Raw genomic sequence first — 20,641 nt, forward strand, 5'->3', positions numbered from 1 at the left:
GCAGGGGGCCACAAAGCCAGCTGTCCCTGTGAAACCTCAATGTTTCTCAGTGCCCAGAACATTTTGTGGGGTGGGGGGGGGTGAGTGAAGAGGGGCCCTCTAGAGCACCCTCTCTAGAGAGGTCAAAATAATCACAATCATAACCTACGAATAGCAGCTAAGGGCTTGTTCCATGTCACTAGGCAGGTGCAAAAACTTTACATCCTCCACGCTCACGGGAATGCTGAGGCAGGTGCAATTATCAAGCCCATTCTACAGATGAGATCACTAGGGTTGAGACAGTGAAATGTCCCGTTCACAGTTGCACAGCCACAGGTGGTAGAATGCCGATCTATTGGGTTCCCAGGTCCCAGTTCTCAACACCACTCTCTAGACACCCTGAACAATGGATCAGATGGGAGGTGGGCTGCATATGGGAGCTTCTTTTGTTTCCCTTGGCTCCTAGTGTGCAGGGGCCTCGGAATTGCTCTTCTGTTCCTGCTGCTTTGGCCCCACCAGGCTTGAGCCCTGCCCCACCGTTTTCCTGGGAGCCTGGCCAGTCAGGCACCTGCACTTCTCAGCCCCCCTTGGCTTCTCCCCTCCTACTGCCCCAGCCCTGCCTGGCCAGTTACACCCAGCTCTCAAAAGCGGGGATAGCCTTGCAAAACCTCCCTTCTAGCCCATCTCACCACTCCCTCCCATGCCCCTAAGCCACCTCTGTCCTCTGCAGAGCCATCAGCTCCCTAATGAGGTTTCTCCTCATCTCTGGTCAAAAGCTAACAAAGTGGTGGCCGCTGCTATGCATCTGCCTGAAGCAAGTGAATACCCATTAGTTCAGGGCACTGATCACCACCCACCACACATGGAGTGAGGTGTTGACCGTTCTAGGGACCCCTGGGAGAGTTAGGAGACAGCAGATGAATTCGTACCTTTCAGAGCAAAAGCAGGAGGGCCTCCCTCCCTCCCAGTATGACTTTGAACAGCTACCCCCAGCACAGGGGTCACACACCTGGTTTGCTTTCATGTTGTGGGGTTTCCTGAGGGCTTGTGGGGCTGCTGCTTGGGACTTCCCTGTAGGAAGACGAGGCCCGGAGAGTCACCGCTCCCTTCCCAGTGCAGATTTTCGTTGGATCCATGTCTGAAAAGGAAAGGCACAAAAGAGAAGCCTGAATCCAAGGCTCCTGAAGGATTAAAGCCAGTAGTCAGCTAGCAACTCATTACAGCCAGAGAATGAGATGAACCTGCTTATAGCCATGGAAAGCCTTATGGTCAGTGTGGTGGTCAATGAAAATTAATTTGTGGGTGGAGGAGAAAGACGAATCCCATTTTCGGAGGTTTACCACACGTCATGAGGTTCGGGGAAAATGGAGGCAACAATGAGTTCTGTGTAAGTTATAATTATCAGCTGAAAACATTTCAAAATGAATGCAGGTTAATTCCTTTTATTAGATGAGGCTTGGGCTGGTGAGCAGACTTCTGACCAATTAGTAAGGCACAATTCAAGCAAGAGCTGATGAGAGATTTCTCAAGCTTCCAGACCATTCTTCTTACAAAAGAGCAAGCTGGAAACATTGGGAATCAAGTTGTTCTGGGGAGAATCACTGCTCCCTGCAGTTCCCCATTGGAAAAAGAAAAAGGAAAAGGAAAAGAAAATCTTCTACCAGCAAGTCAAGACCCTTGAAATGATGACAGGATATGCTGCCTGTGGAGAAAGATCATGGGTAAGAGCCTCACATTCCAAACTTCATGAATTCACACCAAAGAAAACGACAAGAAGCGCTAAATCCTTCAGTGAACAGTGTTCACCACACCCCCCACTGAGCCTTCCCTGGGTCCCGACCTCTCCTACAGTTCACAATGGCCTAACAGCAGACCCAGGCCATCTTTCAAAATTCCATTGAGAAGGATTTTAAAACAGACCTCAGAAGATCTGGATGTCCATCCCTAGGAAAACCAGTGATGGGGAGGCCAGAAACTGACGTAGATCAATCACACAGTGCTAGAAAGCACGTGTTTCCTTCTGTGCAGCTAGAGCTGAACTGAATTCCACAGTTCATTTTTTCAAATTGCTCACAGCACGGCCTGGACCTCTGACCTAAAATTGTCAAGACTGCGATTATGTGGTAAGGCTGAAGGTGGGTGATGGGCAGGATGTAGGCTCAGACATCAACCCCACCCCATTCCCATGCCAGGGCAGGGAGAAGCCTCTTCCCTCCTTCTTTCCAAGTCCAGCAGCCTCTTTCCAACAGCTCAGACGAACGACCACTGCGTGACAGGAGAGAGCCCCGTCAGCACCTCTTCCCAGTGAGAGTGAAGCACAAAAACACAAAGTATGGCAGAGCAGGCGGCAGCCTTGGGGAGCATGCGACTTGTCCAACCCTGTCAAGAGGATAAGTGACGCAAAACTACTGGGAAAACTGATTCATGGTCTTTTCAAAAAGGATGAGCAGCAAACTGACAAATCCAGCCATCCTAGGTTCCTAGGTCCATAACCAGATCTGCCCAACTCCCGAAAGCCCCACTGGGATAAAGCGCCACCTCACTTGTCTCACTTGTCCCGTTTGGCACAGAAGGAAGCTATGTGCCAGAGCAGAGAGCTGAAGGGCACCCTCTCCTTGGAGAGGAGGTGCAGTTGGGGGTTGAGGAGGAAAATGGCTCAGCAAGCCTCACAGGGGTGCATCTAGGTTAGGTATCTAAGGCAGCTGCTTCAAGTTCAGCCCAACTCAGAGGTTCCTTCTGGGGATACATTCATTCTCAGGGAGACTGAAGTTTTAAATAAAATACTGGGAGCTGGAAGCCCCTCTGCAAAGCCACATGCTTCATGTACCTCCACGTATCACATACCTCATGTACCAAAGACCCAGGGCAGAGTAAATGATTAGCCTCTGGACTGACCCTTCTACTAAAGAGAGGAGGGGCAAGGCACCTGTCAGTTCTTCTCCAGACTTGCTGGCTCACAGACACACACACACACCCACACACACCCACACACACACGAAGAAAGGAAACCAGCCAAGGATGTGAGAGGGAATAAGGATTAAGCCTTTGAGTCTTTGTTAGAAGGAAAGAAAGGAAAAACATGCATGATAAGCTAATAAAAGAAAGAAAGAAGGAAAGAAGGAAAGAAGGAAAGAAGGAAAGAAGGAAAGAAGGAAAGAAAGAAAGAAAGAAAGAAAGAAAGAAAGAAAGAAAGAAAGAAGCCAACCCAAGAAAAGATACCTGGAGGGAGTACCAGGCCTGAAGAGCTTTTCACTGTCTTCACGGGAATTATTTTAACAGCAGAAATAGAGCGTGCACGTAAAGGGTCGGCAGTTGCTGAAAACACAAAAGGGTAAATGGTGTATCCAGAAAGAACATTTGGGAAACACTCAGGCAGTTGAGGAACTGGGCAGGGACAATAGGAGGAAGTCGCCCACACGAAAATAACAATATGAAGAGCAGTAGATGCGGTAATTTAAAATAACCTGCTTTCCCCCTCCAGGGTTCCATGCCAATATGGCAGAACCCTCCCACCGTCACCCATACGCAGTTGGTCAGTGTTCATCTGTGCCTCGTGCCACAGCAGGAATGTGCCAAGGCTCTGGACAAAGAGATTTCCAGACACACAGATGGCCTGGCACACAGAGGAAGGGAGAGCACCCAGCGTCCAAGGGGCCCCTGGGAGAATAATGCCGGGGTGTCTGTGCTGGGGGCAGGGCCGTGAGGAGGAGAGCTCTGGCTCAGGCCCCAGATGAGCGGAGGAGGGAAGGGAACAAGCTGCTGAGCTGCCTGGTCCTCTCAGACACCACAGCTGCTTCCCCACCATCACAACTTCCGGGGTCCTGTGTCTGCTCTCACAACCATGGTCCTCTGTCCCCGAGCAAATCAGAACCTCCATCTGTTGGGCAGCAGATGGTCTTGCTCAAACCGGCCTTTCCTGGACAAGAGGTTGCCAGGTGTCCAGTGCGTGCTCAAGGCTCTGGGAAGCACCCACGGATGCAGCCCAGGATCCTGACAGCCAGCATGTGGGTAAGAGAACTAGGATGGCTGCCTGGGATGTGGCCAGGGATGTGTCCTTATATCCTGGGTGCTCATACTTCTCCATCTGCAGGCTGCCCTACACGCCCTGTGTCCCCAAATTCTGGAGTCTCGATGGTGGGCACATCCCCAAACCTTCCTCCTCACGATAAGCCTGTTGGGGGGCCTCCCCTCACCCTCTCGCCCTAATGGCAGCAAATAGAGATGGGAGCTCACGTGTCATGGCACCAATGTCACCCCAATGAGCAGCACTCCGAGGTCTTATGGCCCCAGATCTACATAATAACTGGGGGTGAGGCTGTTTGGGAAGCAAGATGGTCACTAGTGCATCAGTATCACGCAGGTGAGCCTGCCTGGGGACAGGAGGGATGTAGGCACCTCGACCTTGGAGAGTTCACCTTCCAGTCCATCAAGCTGCTGCTTCATAAGGCGGTCACATAGCATACAGCCATCAACAACTAAGTAGATAATAGCAATATTACATGTATTAAGATGCTTTCACAGCAATCCTCCTGCCTGCTCCTTATGACCACCTGGGATTTTTGTTACCATTTTCAGAGGAAAAAGCAAGAGGCTCGGAGCTGCTCAGAGTCATCCAGCTTTTAGGTGAAGAGGCTGGAGCTTAGATGTCCTGGCACCTGGTTCAGTGACCTGTTCAGTTCCCCCAGGCCGCCATGATCACCTTCAGGTGATATCTGCTGCCTCCTTTCCAAATGAAGGTTGAGTCTTACCGAGTTGAGAGTGGAATCCACCTGCCACCCTCTCCCACACCCCTGAAGTCTCCTCTACTGATGAATTCACGGGGATGGGGTTGGTGGCCCCACAGGTTTTCTAAGCATCAGGGCCCAACCCCTCCCCATGCTCACTGGATGCTTAAACACACCCCTGGAGCCATGCCACAGGCACTGCCCCTCAACGCTCCCAAGCGTAACTTAGTAAGATTGTCCAAGGCCCTGAGAACATGGACCCACACCATGAGAGAGGGGTGGTCGGGGAGGGAAGCAGGGAGGCAAGGAGCACAGAGCAGCAGAGGAGATGACCCCCAAACCAACTGGGCCCCCCCATTCCCCATCTCCTCCTGTGGTCTATGCCTTCCCTTCCCGGCTGCTCCTCCTGACTTTACACTTTGCCTGGTCTCAAGAGGAATATTCGGCTGAACCAGAAGGAAATTACAAAGGCCAAACGTGTCACTTTCTGAAATTATTCTTTGAGAGATGGTGCATTTTGACTTGAATGCTCAATGACAGGACTTTTGCCCCCTCTCATTGATACCACAAAATGTATTGGGATGAGCACAGATGGAATCACTAAAACCCCGAATTTGAAGCAGGAATAAACACTGCTTAACATCTAATTCCCTCATTTTCTAGATAAGGGCACTCACATCCATAAAGACGATGGACCTCCCGAGATGTCTGTCTGTGAGCAGCAGAAGCAAGGTACTTCACCACTCTGCTCACGACACACTGCAGAAGTGACATGGGAGCCTTGCTGCCCGGCTACTTGGGCAGCCACGTTGAGACACTGACCACGAGAGACCACAGGGCAAACGGGACCTCAAAGGTCATCTTACCCATAATTCACTTCACACTTAAATCTTTTGTCCGAAAATGTTTAAAACCTGAAAATCGAAGATGCACAGGAAACTAATGCCACTGAAATAACTTATTTCAGCATTAGAGGGTCTTGCCTCAGGGTCAGGACTGTGAGCGTGTCACTATTTACCGTAGGTGAAGGTAAAATGCGGGGTGAGAGAGACTTCAGGCGGATAAATGCCATTCACACCAGGCGTGACACAGGCCTCAGTCGGTGTACTTGACCTGTTGTTACTCACATCTTATGAGTGGGGGACAGGTTTTAACATGTCACCTCACAGTGGAAAAGAGCGACCTTGGAACCACGAGATGCAAGAACGTGCTCAATGTTGGCGTGAGAAACAGGTCTCCAGTTCACGACCTAATTCGACCAGTGACTGCTCATGGCAGGCCAGTGGCCCAGGCCCAACATACTCTGCTCCATGTAGAACTGCTTTGTGGTACCAGCCGGGCTTCCCCTCAAGACCTTACCTTTGTCCTGCCCATTGCTGCCTGGCGCCAACCCGTTCACCACAGCTTTAGAAACACCAACATCACATTCTGAAAGAGACACAAAGAGCACAGGCTTGGGATTATGTGCCCCCAACATTTATTGAGTCCTGCTGATGTGACATATGCTGGGACAGGCAGGCTTTCTCGGGGCCTGAGGAGGGCCCCCTTGGGCACCACGGGAGAACTCTGAGCATGTGGTGTGGCTTGAACCAGGAGAGAACACAAAAGCTGTTTGGGGATGGGAAGATGACAAACTCTCCTGCCTCCCTGCTGTGGCTTCATTTCTGACATTAGAAAAAAAAAAAAAATCTGCCTGGGGGACCTGAGTGGCTCAGTCATTTAAGAGTCTGACTCTTGGTTTCAGCTCAGGTCATGACCTCATGGTTTGTGAGTTTGAGTCCCATATCGGGTTCTGTGCTGACAGTGCAGAACCTGCTGGGGATTCTCTCTCCCTCTCTCTCTGCCCCTCCCCCACTTGCTCTGTCTCTCTCAAAAATAAATAAATTTTTAAAAAGTAAAGTAAAGTAAAGTAAAGTAAAGTAAAGTAAAATAAAATAAAATAAAATAAAATAAAATAAAATAAAATAAAATAAAATAAAATAAAATAAAATAAAATAAAATAAAATAAAATAAAATAAAATAAAATAAAAATCTGCTTAATTCCCTCAAAATGGTATCTCCCGAATGACAAAAGCTTAGCTGCTCACTGGCAAGCCGACTCGAAGACTAGCTCAAGCGCATCCCTGGGCAACCAGAGTGAGAGCTGTCAGCAGACAGAGACCTCAGGTTCTTTGACACCTTCCTTCACCCCACACCCACATCTCCGGTCACCAAAGGCATGCTATCCCTCCCCTGCAATGTCTCTGGACACCGCCCCTCCTCACCTGCCCACTATCCCCCATTGAGGCTCTTGGGTTTCTGTCCCGGAGATGACACGGTTCCCCAGCCACCGCCTCCCCACGCCCCACCTCCATTCTGTCCCTTCTCTATGCCCACTGCCAATCTACGTCTGGAGAGAACCGTCTAGCTCCTGATCTAACCATGGCCCTTTCCGGGTTAAAGAGCCTCAGGGTGCAGGACAGATGAAAGCAAAATGGCTCAATGCAATAGTATCTTCTTAAACCCCTCTACTGTAAGTAGAGGGTATTTCACCTCTGTTTTGAAAATGAAAATATTGGGATTTAGTCTGGGAATTCATTCATTTAAATTATTTCCATGAGGAAAAAGAATGTATTCCAAATTCCCCCAAATGCACAAATGATTGTTAAGAACCTAATCTTTTAGTAAGTTGGATGACGTGTACCTTCGCCTACCTGATTATATTTAAATTAACTGACCTTTCTGATAATTAAAAGCAAGCAAACACACAAGCCACAGTGGCCAGCAGCTACCTCAAGGGACAAAGCCTGGGCAGCTCAGCTTGGATTCTGGGCTCTCCAGCCACTGGTCCCAGCCTTTCCCTGCTGCATTTCCCTCTTCAGCTGCCTGCCACCCCCGTCTCCTCACAACAACCCCCCTCCCCCCCGCACCTCCCACCACCAGTATGTCAGATACTTCCAGACCTGCAAGGCCCATGCCAGGAATGCCTCCTCCTCTTTCCTTACCTTGGGGAAATCCCGTGCATCCTTGAGGCTCACCTCAAACGTCACTTCCTCTAGGTCAGCTAAGACGTTTCTGAGTTCTACCCAGCTGGAGGCACTGAGAGACCCCAGCTACCCACCGGCAGCCTAAGCCCCCGCCAAGTCCCCCCTTCCTGAATTGACAGAGGCAGGCCCAAGAAGGCAAGCAGGTGGGCAGACAGAACCCGCCACCCTGAGACCTGTGACCAGTGCGCTTGGAGTGACCCCACCCCCGCCCCCCGACAGCAAAGGAGCCACCAAGCCACAAACAGAATCATAACAGCTATGGCTTTTTATTTATTTTTGAATATATTTTTATTTTTTTTTTTTATTTTTTTTTTTTAAATTTTTTTTTTCAACGTTTATTTATTTTTGGGACAGAGAGAGACAGAGCATGAACGGGGGAGGGGCAGAGAGAGAGGGAGACACAGAATCGGAAACAGGCTCCAGGCTCCGAGCCATCAGCCCAGAGCCTGATGCGGGGCTCGAACTCCCGGACCGCGAGATCGTGACCTGGCTGAAGTCGGACGCTTAACCGACTGCGCCACCCAGGCGCCCCATATTTTTGAATATATTTTTAAAGTTTATGTATTTATTTTGAGAGAGACAGAGACAGCACGAGTGGGGAATGGGCAGAGAGACAGGGAGAGAGAATCCCAAGCAGGGTCTGTATTGTCAGTGCAGAGCCCGATGTGGGGCCCAAACCCAAGAAACCGTGAGATCATGATCTAAGCCAAAACCAAGAGTCAGACACTTAACCGACTGGGCCACCCAGGTGTTCCTTTAATATTTCTGAGAGAGAGAGAGAGAGAGAGAGAGAGAGAATATGCACATAAGAAAGAGGCAGAGAAGAACGGACACAGAGGGTCCAAAGCGGGCTCTGCACTGACAGCAGAGAGCCTGATGTGGGGCTCAAACTCATGAACTGCGAGATCATGACCTGAGCTGAAGTCAGACGTTTAACCAACTGAGCCACCCAGGCGCCCCAGCTATGGCTTTTTAAATATCTATTTGCTTGGATCTGAGGTTCCACGCTAAGCATTCCATAATTAGCATCTCATTTTTATACTTCAGACCCAGTCCCTTGGAGCTAGGAGTTAGGGGCTCCTATCTTATAGGTAAGAAATTTGAAGTCCACAGAGGATGCCAGGCCTGCCCAAGATCACTAAGCTGCGGTTTGAATTCAGGTCTGCTCCATCCCACAGGGCATCTTCTTGACCCCAGCAGGGATAAACATTTTTGATTTTTTAAAATAAAAAATGTCTCCTACATATTCTATAAATACAAACTAAATATATTCTATATGAAATAGCTTATATGCTATTTCCCCAAATGCTGGGCCTGAAGCCCTGTCCCAAATCCCAGTAGCTCATCTGGCTGAGACTGGGTCACCTACCGAGGCTCTCAACAATCAGCCTCACTGATAGGCCAGCCTGGATGCTCCTGGATCCAGACCCAAGCAGGGCCACCACCCCTCCCCGCCAGCAGCCTAGACCTCCTGACTCTGGCCCGTAGGTTCTGTCCTGCTCACTGCCCTGTCCACCTACAGATGAAGGCTAATTCTCCCAGATGCCATTATCTCTCTCGCACCTACATTTCAGGGATGGGTGGAAGGAGGGCGTTGGCAAGAAGGCCAGAAACCGAAGCTGCATTACCCCACTTGTTCTTTCTGTAACTCTCCCTTCCCCGTGCACCTGCCCCAGTTCGTCTTCACTGTCTCCTTTCTGGAGCCGTAGGCCTTGCTTCAGGCCTCCCTACGCTAGCACTGGGGCAGCCTCTGAGCTGCCACCAGGCCCAGCCCCACGTATTTCCTTTCCTTTCTTTCTTTTCATTAAATATAGCTAGACTTGAAGAAAATATGCAAAATAGTTCCATCGCCTCAGATTCAGACCTCTGCGACATCGTGTGTTGGTGTCCACAGCCTGGGTTTGCCTAAACTTCACACTACACACTAGCTGGTTATCACAGGTAAATCATGAATCTCTCAGGGTCTCAGTTTCCCCATCTACAGAATGGGACTGGTACCTCATGCTCATGTTTGTGGGTTTGCCAGGAGGATGCAAGGAGATAACACGAGCAAAGCACTTCCCTCAGTGACTGGCAGCCTCCTCCAAACTCGGAATAAAAAGAATGCATTACTGAATGGATAAAGAAGATATGGCATATATATATATATATATATATATATATATATATATATACATACATACATACAATGGAATATTACTCGGCAATCAAAAAGAATGATATCTTGCCATTTGCAACTACATGGATGGAACTGGAGGGTATTTTGTTAAGTGAAATTAGAGAAAGACAAATATCATACGACTTCACTCATATGAGGACTTTAAGAGACAAAACAGATGAACAAAAGGGAAGGGAAGCAAAAATCATATAAAAACAGGGAGGGGGACAAGACAAAAGAGACTCATAAATATGGAGAACAAACGGAGGGTTCTCCAGAGAGAACAACCCCTGGAGGGGTTGTGGGAGGCAGGATGGGCTAAATGGGTAAGGGGCACTAAGGAATCTACTCCCGAAATCGTTGGTGCACTATATGCTAACTTGGATGTAAACTAAATAAATAAAAATATTTTTTTAAAAAAGTGCCATCATTTTCATGCTTCTCTTTCCACCAAAGGTTAAAACTAATGTTTTCTACACAGCTGCTTTCTTCCTAACGATCTATTTCTTTTTAATGTTTATTTATTTTTGAGAGAGAGAGAGTGTGAGCAGGGGAGGGTCAGAGAGAGGGAGATACAGACTCTGAAGAGGGCTCCAGGCTCTGAGCTGTCGGCACAGAGCCAGATGCGGGGCTCGAACTTAGGAACAGTGAGATCATGACCAGAGCCGAAGCCCGACGCTTAGCCGACTGAGCCACCCAGGTGCCCTTCATGATCACTTTCAATAGTGGCATAATATTCCATCAAACAAATGCACATCAGGAACCTGCTCACTCCCCACCTTCGTGCGGGTGATGTTTTTGTTTCCTCTGAATTAAGATGGAAATTCCCAAGAGTGAGATTATCAGGCCAAAAGGTCCGGATTTTTTGGACTCTTTCTATGAAATGCCTTCTCGCACCACGCCTGACAGCGAACCTGGGAGAAGTCCCGCAGGCCCATCCTCACCCTCACCTTCCTGCCGGGCCCCTCCCTTCTTCCTCCTTCTACTGTTAAGCATGCCAGGAGCGGCAATGCCAGCTTAGGCGAACTCTGATAGAGCCAGAAATTTTACGGCAAAAGTTAAAAAAAAAAAAAAAAGAAAGAAAGAAAGAAAGAAAGAAAAGTAAAAAATACATAAAAAATAAAAGCCCTGGCCTGTTTTAAATGACAGCAAAACCAAAAAGCCAAGCAAACAAAAAGAAAAAAAATGAGTTACAAAGCAGGAGCTCCTGGAGGTACCCAAGTCCATGTGGAGGGAAAAGAAAGTGTGTGGCATCTGCATGTGCAGCAAAAGCGCTCAGGGAATCAGAGACAAGTCGAGTTCCCCTCCTCTCAAGGAGGACACGTGAGCTGAACTGACAACGGAGGACCCAACCCTGCTGATGCCGCGGGCACAGTACTTGAGAAGCACTGCCTCACTTCATCCTCACAAAGTCCGGGCGGGCCGGTGCTTTCATGATGTCCATTTCACAGAAGAGAATGCTGAGATGGCCCCCACGGGCCAGAGGCCATACAGTTGGTGTGAGAGGAAGCCAAGTTGAGGCCCTGCACTGTTCCACCTGGAGCCATCCTCTGTCCTAAGCACATGCTGTCCTGCACAATTTAGGATTTGGCTAACAGGGCACTGTGTGTCAATAAATGGAAAGGCTTTTTATTTTTTTTTCTTCATGTTTATTTTAGAGAGAGAGAGAGACAGAGTGCGGGGAGTGGGGGGTGGCGGGGAGAGGGAGACACAGAACCTGAAGCAGGCTCCAGGTTCTGAGCTGTCAGCACAGAGCCCGGCACAGGGCTCGAACCCACTAACTATGAGATCATGAACTGAGCCAAAGTTGGGACACTCAACTGACTGAGCTACCCAGGCTCCCGAGAAAGGCTTGTTTTTAATGGGCAGAGATTAGATTAACACTCCAGAGAGAATGCAGAATTAGGAGACCTTTATTCTTTTAAAGATTTATTTTGAGAGAGAGAGAGCACATGCGCACACGCGAGCGGGGGAGGGGCAGAGAGAGAAAGGCCCAAACCAGCTCTGTGCTGTCAGCACAGAGACCGACGCGGGGCTCAAACTCATGAACCGTGAGATCATGACCTGAGCAGAAATCAAGAGTTGGACGCTTAACCGACTGAGCCCCCCAGGCACCCCCAGGAGACCTTTTTGAATGAGCTACGACTTGGTCATCTGCCCAACTCCCCCTCAGCCTACAGGTCTCAGGAGGCTGTAGGGCATGCTCAGAAGCCAAGATGGGCCTTAGTCTCCAGATGGAAACTTCTCTGCCCTGAATTCTGGGCTGGAAAGCTGACAGTACTTGGCTACACAATGAGTGGGGACCTGTTCCCTTCTCTGTCTTCCCTTGCCCGTGCTTTCTATCCCGGCTCTAAACTAAAAATACTCAAAACTCGGGCTGGCGCCTGGGTGGCTCAGTCAGTTAAGCGTCCACCTCTTGATTTCAGATCAGGTCATGATCTCATAGTCATGAGATGGAGCCCTGTGTCCGATGCTGGGCGTGGAGCCTGCTTAAGATTCTCATTCTCATTCTTTCTCTCCCTCTCTCCCTCTCTCTCTCTCTCCCCACCTCCACCCCTCCCCTGTGCCCCCACGTGCACTCTCCCTCTCTCATAAATAAATAATAAAAATACTAAAAACTGTTCATTTCCTTAGGTCTTGTTACTACCAAAGGCACAGCAAAAACGTAAGCAAACTGCTGTTCCAGCCTCGATGAAGAAAACGTTAGAACAGCTCACTCCTTGGAGCAGTTATGGTCAATCTGTTTACTTTTGCTGTAGTCACTGGGATTAAATAATGCCACTGTGTACACATATGTCAACATTTATCAAGTTGTACACTCGAAATATCTGCAGTTCATTTTATGCCAATTGTATCTCAATAAAGTTGTTTAAAAATTAGAAATATATAAAAATTAGGACATAGCGCATGTGAAATGTAGATCATAGTTCTTAAGACATATAGGTGCTCATTAAATCATTAATAACGAAGGTGATGGTAGCAATGACGACTTACAACAAAACTTTGACACTTATCCAGGTCTCAAAAAATAAAAAATGAAATGCATTTGGGGCCTTAAAAGTAGGTGGGAAATCTGGGTAAACCACCCAGTTTTGTAGATTTGTTCAGAAGAGAAAGACAGGATTTAAAGTGACTTACCAGAGCTCATGGTGGTAACAGGACAAGTCTTCTGCAACTGGGGCTCTGAACTGCTCTGCAGAAAAACAAACACCAACACAACAGAATTGAGGAATGGTGGGTTCACAAGAAGTCCCAATGGTTTACATTAAGAATGCAAACACCATACATAATCCTTAATAAAACAGAGCGGAACAAGGAGTCAGTCTCCTGGCCACGCCTTTAGTTCTTGGTTGGCTACGTGGGAACATGACGTTGGGCGCGTCACTCAACCTCCTTGGCCTCCATTTTGTCACCCGTACTTTGTTAAGATACTATCCAAGACCTCTTCCAGTTCTAAGATTCTATTAAAAACCCCAAGTTCCATGAATGCACATGGATCAAGGAGAGGGTGAAGGAAAGAACCAAATTTTGTAAGAGGTAAAATCACAACAAAAACTGATTATCAAAGAATAATAAGCTACATATATATAATGAGCTATATATACGTAGCTTATTATGAACAAGGAAATGTTCTTGATGCATCAAATATATTCATTTGATCTTCCCAATGACCCTACAAGGTAAGCACTGACACTGTATTAGTTTGCACAGATGAGGAGACCGGGGTACAGAGAGGGGCACAGATTGGTAGTGGAACCTAAACAGACTGACCTGAAGGTTGTGCACTCTGGGCCCCAAGGTGGGAATGCATTCTACTTACTCACTCACTATGGTCTCCTCCCAAGTCTTCAGTAACCACTGATCTGCTTTCTATCACTATAGTTTAACCCTTTTTTCTAGAACATTTTACACATGGCATCACAGTGTACGTAATCTTTTGCAGCTGGCTTCTCTCACTTAGCATACCACAATTTGGGAATTAGTCACGTATGTGGGGGTCTATTTCTGGACTTTCTTCTGTTCCACTGATCTGACTTTAACCCATAACTAATTATCTGACTGCCCTAGCTTTAGCCTAAGTCTTGAAATCAGGTAGTGTCAGTCTTCCAACTTCATTTTTTCTCAAAATCATTTTTGGCCCTTCTAGATCCTTCATATTTTCACACAGTTTAGAATCTTACCGATTTCTACCAAAAACAAAACAAAATAGAAACGGTGCTGGCCTTTTGATTGGGATCATGTTGAATCTATACAGCTGAAGGAAAATTAACATTTTAACAAAACTGGATTTTTCAATTCATGAGAATAGACTCTCCGTCCCTTTGTGCAGGTCTTTCATCTCTCAACAACATTCTATACTTTTCAAAGCACACATTTTGAATAAAAAGGTCTAGCTGAACATATTGGAAAGAAATCTGAAAAGCGAGCCTTCAGGATATACGGAACCTTGCTATTTAAAGTGTGGTACACAGACCAGCAGTTCTGGCATCAGCTGGGAGCTTATTAAAAATGCAGAAACTCAGGCTTGACCCTACACCAACTGAATCAGAATCTGCATTTTAACAAGATCCCCAGCTGGTCTCTTTGCACTTTAAAATGTGAGAAGCAATGAGGGAGAGGACATCAACTCTCTAGTTCATGACTCCTGTAATAAGAAGGCCACGGTATGGTCTGAGGGTCTGCACAAGGAGACCTGTGTTAGTTTCCTTTGTAACACACGGACCACTGCCTTGGGCTGCTGCCTTGCTTACTGTCCTCGGAGCTGAGTAGGATGCTAGGGGCAAAAAGGAAATCATTCTAAGTCCTCTGTGGCCTGAATCAGCGGTAGCTTGTCTCTGACACTGTCAAATACAGCTTGTCTCTGACACTGTCAAATACGCCTGAGACTATCTGTGACCTTCAACAGCCGCCCCTCCCCCCCACCTGTGGAAACATTTGCTCTTTCAGTTAAGGAACACAACCTTCTGTGTTCTGTACACCCCAGTGGTGCCCAAGCCTGGTTTTAGGATACCCCAGTTTGCCTCCCAAGACCAAAAAGGCTGTCATCATGGCACCCAAACATTTTTATTTATAAAATAACTTTAATAATTTCATTAAGGTTTTGTTCAACTTTTAAAGTGATTGAAGACATGTTTTTGATTCAGCCATGAAGCTACCTTAATCAAATGTATTTTCTTTCTTTATAGTCCTTCCTAACCTTTATCTTCAACAAGTAGCATTTTTGTAGTTGTAAACTTAATGTCTGGCGGCTTTGTGTTTTAATTTTTAAACTAAAGATTTCCTGAACATTTCTCTTGATTTTTACACAGTTATCATATCCATTATTTAATGGCTATATCATATTTTTTTGTAATCACCGTCCATAATTCACGCACCAATTCCCTCTGTATAGTTTAGTTTAATTCATCTTAATTTAAAAATAAGTACATGGCACAACAGCATTCTCGGGCTGGGAAAGAGATGAATGGAGATGTCTTCTGAATCAAGCAAAAAAGATGCCCCAACTCACACATGATGAAAATCACTGTCATACGCAGGTAGCCCTTTGCACACTTAATACTTTTCAATACAGATACCAGAAATTTCTAAGTGTCAGCCCCACACTTGCTTACAAACTGATCTAAAGTACATACGGTCAGGAAAAATATCCCAAATACCATCATTTTGCCACAAGTGCCCAGCAACCACAGAAGATACCTCTTTAGCACTCTCTGGGAGCTGCGCCCCAACCCCATGCCAGGGGTTAACCATTTAGTGGTTGGACTGTAAGATGGAAGGAGAATGGGCCCAGAGTGGCAGGACACTATTTGAACATTTTAAGAACTAGAATGACAGTGATAGGTGACAACGGCCATGCACAGGTGAGCAGCGGCTCCGGACACAGACTTTTTGGGTAGGAGATTCTGTTGCCGGCTCTCATTTGGGGACTGAATCTGCAGCAGGTGACACATGGAGGGGGTAACTTAAAGTAAAATAAAATCTGCAGCAAGGGTGGCAGTGGCAGCTGTGCCAAGGAGGGCACCCAGCGTCCAGTCCTCATCAGTGGCAGCAGCGACTGTAGCGACATCCCATCCAGACCGTGTCAGGGCCTGATTTCAGCTCTCATTCCATCCGACTCAGCCTCCTTGAATTCCTGCCCCTGTTCTGGGCGCAGTTCTCCAGCCTCCACAAATCTGAACGACCCAAGATCTTACCAACAAACCCCCTCTTCAGTTGGAGTTAGCCAGAGGCAGTTTCTGGTCATCTGCAACCCGAGAATCTTGAGCGGAACAAGAAGGGGGGGGGCGGGTCCCAAGGTTTCATTCTGAGAGGAGGATCTTCATTCCTCTCCCCTGAAGTAAGGCCAACTGGATCTGAATCCCATGTGGCTCAGTAAAGGGTTTTGTCTCTACAACCTGAACAGCTCTGAGTCAGGGTGGTGAGTATGTGACCAGGAAGGTGCACAAACGGAGTCTGAAAGTCATAGTCTTGAAAGTCATAGTCTAGTCCCTGCAGTTTATTTAGAAATAATGCAAGCTATTAAAATCATATGTAGAATGTGAGAATTTATTTTACATAAAACCCCCTGACACTTAATATTTACTTAAAAACTAAGCTGTAAAGAGTTTGATGTGGTTGAGAACATGATGGCATGTCTTTGGAATTTCTCTCACAAGCCCCTCCAAAAGAAGCAGGCACCTTTGGGTAAAAGCCAAAAAGATGAACAGTGCCACCTAGTGACAAAACCATACAGCTGCCGGTGGACAGCGATCCCACTGTGAGTTGCAGGAACCTACACAGTGTCACAGCTTGGGTGGGCCAGCGAAGGTCAAGTGGCCATTCCATGCCTTGGGCAGTCAGGACCTACAGTACTTGGTTAAAGGGCCACAGCATCAACACAGACATTCCAACAGAAGAACAAGATGTGAAGTAGCCAGACTTGTTAAGAATACAACTGGATAATTAATGGTTCCGCATGGTCCCTCCCTAATTCCATGACCCTGTAATTCTGACATAAGTCTTGATGACACAGAGTGAATAATTACTAAAAAGCAAAAATTATACTCATGCTTCCAGCTCAAATAGGATCCAATAACTAAATATGGCTTGTTTATTGGAGAAGGAAAGAAGGTCCTTCCTTATATGGATGGTTCGGGGATATATAACAAGGGAAGAATTGAGTTTGTAAAAATGAACTCAAGGTCCAGCAAAGATTCTGGGAAAAGAATGAGTTTCGGGTTGACCTCTCACACAGGGTGCTCCAGCTTCTCCTGTGCCCACGGTGTTTGGCTTCTATTGTTTCTCTCCACGTATGTACATAAGGACATGTGTACACACACACACACACACACACACACACACACACTTTTAAGTTTCCATAGGAGAGACACTGTGTCATCCTCATGGCGTTCAGTCATGAACTTTGTCCCTGTCTCTAGTCAGCCTTTAGAACCTAATTTTGGAGTCTTCACTTCAAGATAACCAGGATCCTCCTTAAATCCACAGTAGCTGCCTAAAAGCAAGCTAGCTCCCCATTCCAACCAAACCATACTCTGGCTTTGAACCCCATTTGGGACTTGATTTGATATATTTGCAGCTACTTCCTTCCAATGGCTTGAAAAGAACAGTGATAGCTCACAAAGCCCCAGAATAAATGCTTGGCCTTATTGCTTTTTATACTTTGCTGACCCACCAGCAAAGCCAAATTTCTCCAATTTTTTGACAGTTCATCCTCTTCTTAATCTCTATTAATGGTCATGTCTCTTCAAATGCACACTCTACATTGCTGGAGAGGGTGCAGAAGGTTCTTCAGAAAGCCAGAAAGGATAAACATTGAGTCGCTGACACTTCCTTTCAAGGGGAGAAAGATAGGATAAACTCGACCCTGACATTAACTTCAGTCTGGAATCCCATGACACAGCTGGGGGCTCAAAACACAACAAACACACAGTTTTTGTGAAAAGAGCCATGCTTCTGGAGAGGGAACTATAGGAAAACACATCAGAAAGGCCATCCTCCACATCCTCTCATTTCCTCCTGGAGTCTCTCCAACTGGTTTCCGCTCTAACCAATTATCTGAAATGGCCTTCAGAAAGGTTTCCAGTGCACACACGGCCAAGCCCAACACTGGCTTCTGCACTGGTCGGGGCCTCGCTGACCTTTCCACTGAATTTAAAACACTTAACTCCTTCTTCCTCCCATAAAACTTCCAGGTCCTGATTTCTAAGTGTCACCGTGGATTGGTTTACGTCAGCCCATGAGGATCTTCTTTCTAGAACAGGGCCTCCATAGTTCTTCCAGGAGTTTAAAGACCTAGCAGACCCTGCACTGGGTCCTCATCCCTCTCCTTCTTCATGCTCTTTTCCTTGAGGATTTCATCTGGAATGGGAGAGCTGGAAGGATCCATGCCAGGTTACGTAGCCCACTTTCCTGGTTTCTTGCCTGTTTTGGAAGGATGCTCATGCCACAGTGCACGTAACCCACCCACCGGTTCCCCACCTTTCACTCCAACCATGGTGGCTGTGCTTTTACTGATTTCATTCATTTATAATTTCCTGAGTTTTCCTGGGATGGTTGGGTTCTGTGGCTACAAAACAAAGGTTCCTAAACCAGAAATCTAATCCGTATCCTTACTGGGGTGCAAAAACGGATTCAGATAAAGTTTCTCTTGGTCTTTTTACCCCTACTACTAAGTCCCCTATCTCTCTTCTTCCTCCTCAGGCCATCTTCAGCCTTTGGCCCCTTGGCAACAGATACAGAATTCCAGATGAGAATCAGCCCTCCACAGTCGATGCACAGACTGGAAGTGCCATTTCCCTCATTAGAACCTTTCAATAACACTCCATTATTCACTGAACACCGAGTCCTGATAACCAGCTGCAAGAGCCGGCTGAGTCCTTCACTCATCTTGCCCCACTTTGCCTTCCCATCTGTGTCTGCTCTTCCAATCAGGCCTCATTCATGGAACCCGCTAGACAGTGAGCACCTTCTGGTAAGGCAGGGTCTCCCTCTTCTCTGTACCCCAACATCTGGTACGGGGCCTGGCAAGCACCCAGTTAACGGTGGAGTGAATCATTGTCCCTCACACGCTGTTTTCTCCTCTTTTCCTTGTCACTCCCTTCCCACCCCACACCTGACCAGCTGCCTGATCAATTCTTCCTTCTTCGTGAGTCATAACCTCAGCCACCTCTGTGCTTCCATCCTCATACTCACCACTGTGTTCCACCTCCTTATTCCTTGACCATTACAATGGCCTGATCAGCCTCAGAACCACCCTATACAGCCCATATAGTGCCACACTGTGGCTTAGCAGGGGAAGACGACTTCTTATGTGTCAAATTCCCACAGGGAAAATGATCCACAGAGCTCCTGTGAACTCAGAGGGGCTGGCTTGGGCAGTACAGAGAAAACAGAAAAAAGACAGCAAACTTCCTAGGAAAGAACAATGTGGCTAAAACACTGGCCTGGTGACACTGTTCAAACAGTATTTCTTTCATGCCTGCTATGTACCCAGGATGGTGCTTAGCCCAGAGGAGACCAGCACGAATCAGACAGCTGCAGTCTTTGAGGCCACCACAGAATTTTAGGGTGACACACATGGCCCACTGAAATACAATATGATGGGTAACCCTTCTGCTAGCAATCTGAGCTAAGTGTTATGGGACCACAGAAAGGAATAATTTCTGCACAGGAGAGAGAATCAAGGAATGAATGCTAACATCTTCAAACGTTCAAAGACATACTTCTCAACTCACCTCAGATGTTACACTTTGGGAAATGCAGGTCTAAAAATTTAAGTCCAGATTCCTGAATATACCATACGGCCATGAAGACAAGGTCCTGATGAGCCTCCCAGGCTCATCTCCATATATTCAATAAACCCTAAACTCCACTGTACCAGATTTGTCACTCCTTCTGAATCCCAAAGAAGAGTTTCCAAGTCGTTCATGTCATTGTTTCTTCCCACCACTAAGACCCCTTCCCTTACCTCCTCAACCTTTAATGCCAGATGTACTGGCCCAACAAAAATGAAAGGGTTTGGATTTTGCTTTAGTTTTAATTTAATTTTATTTTATTATGTTTATTTTTGAGAGAGAGAGAGGGAGAGAGCGCCACCGAATCCGAAGCAGGCTCCAGGCTCCGAGCTGTGAGCATAGAGCCTGATGCGGGGTTTGAACCCACGAACCTTGAGCTCATGACCTGAGCCAAAGTTGGATGCTTAACCGACTGAGCCACCCAGGCGCCCCTTAGTTTTGTTTTTAATCGCCACAAAAAGTTGTGATGATGAGGAACTCATTTTAACAAGACCAATTTATAATCACAGAATTCAGGAATCCCATGCCCAAGTGCCCACTAAAACCATCACACTCTCATCCCAGGCCTTTCCCAGAGATGGGTCAGATTTGAAGCTAGAAGACTAATTATAAAAGATTGCAATACATCTGCAATCACGTTTTACCTTTTAAACTTAAATGGAGCCTTTAAGCAAACATAAAAAGTTGATGCTGCCAACAAAATTGCCAATAAGCGAAATACAGCCCCTAAATAGTTTCAAGTCTTAAAAATGCAATATTATTTGAGCTTCAGATAATAGAATTTGGGTGACAACTTGTAATCATATGTTACATTATGTCTTTAAAAATGCATGATTTGCAGCAAACATAATAGAGAGGGTTAATATCCTTATCTTATAGTATACTCATACTCACTGCCAGGAAAAAAAATTTAAAAAGCATGAAGAAATAATCCCCAGAAGAAAAAAGGCAAACAAACAA

General features: G+C 46.8%; 1 protein-coding gene across 3 annotated transcripts in view; it reads right to left on the bottom strand.

Moving 5' to 3' along the window:
• Positions 1 to 20,641, bottom strand: part of SORBS1 (sorbin and SH3 domain containing 1) — a 231,778-nt gene that overhangs the window by 107,655 nt on the left and 103,482 nt on the right. For 2 of the 3 annotated variants that reach the window (XM_047073204.1, XM_047073203.1), the window contains exons 4-6: positions 13,026 to 13,080; positions 6,063 to 6,131; positions 989 to 1,117 (exon numbers count right to left, since the gene is read on the bottom strand). In XM_047073204.1, the coding sequence (XP_046929160.1) occupies positions 989 to 1,117; positions 6,063 to 6,131; positions 13,026 to 13,035 (208 nt within the window). In that variant the 5' untranslated portion in view covers positions 13,036 to 13,080. Of the gene's footprint in view, positions 1 to 988; positions 1,118 to 3,198; positions 3,295 to 6,062; positions 6,132 to 13,025; positions 13,081 to 20,641 lie in introns of all 3 variants that reach the window. The other variant, XM_047073202.1, reaches the window with a different exon arrangement.

The sequence above is a fragment of the Lynx rufus genome, unplaced genomic scaffold (genome assembly GCF_022079265.1).
Source record: "Lynx rufus isolate CCGP_SWC_20201006 ecotype Redwood Valley unplaced genomic scaffold, mLynRuf1.p SCAF_11, whole genome shotgun sequence".
In the NCBI taxonomy this organism is placed as follows: domain Eukaryota; kingdom Metazoa; phylum Chordata; class Mammalia; order Carnivora; family Felidae; genus Lynx; species Lynx rufus.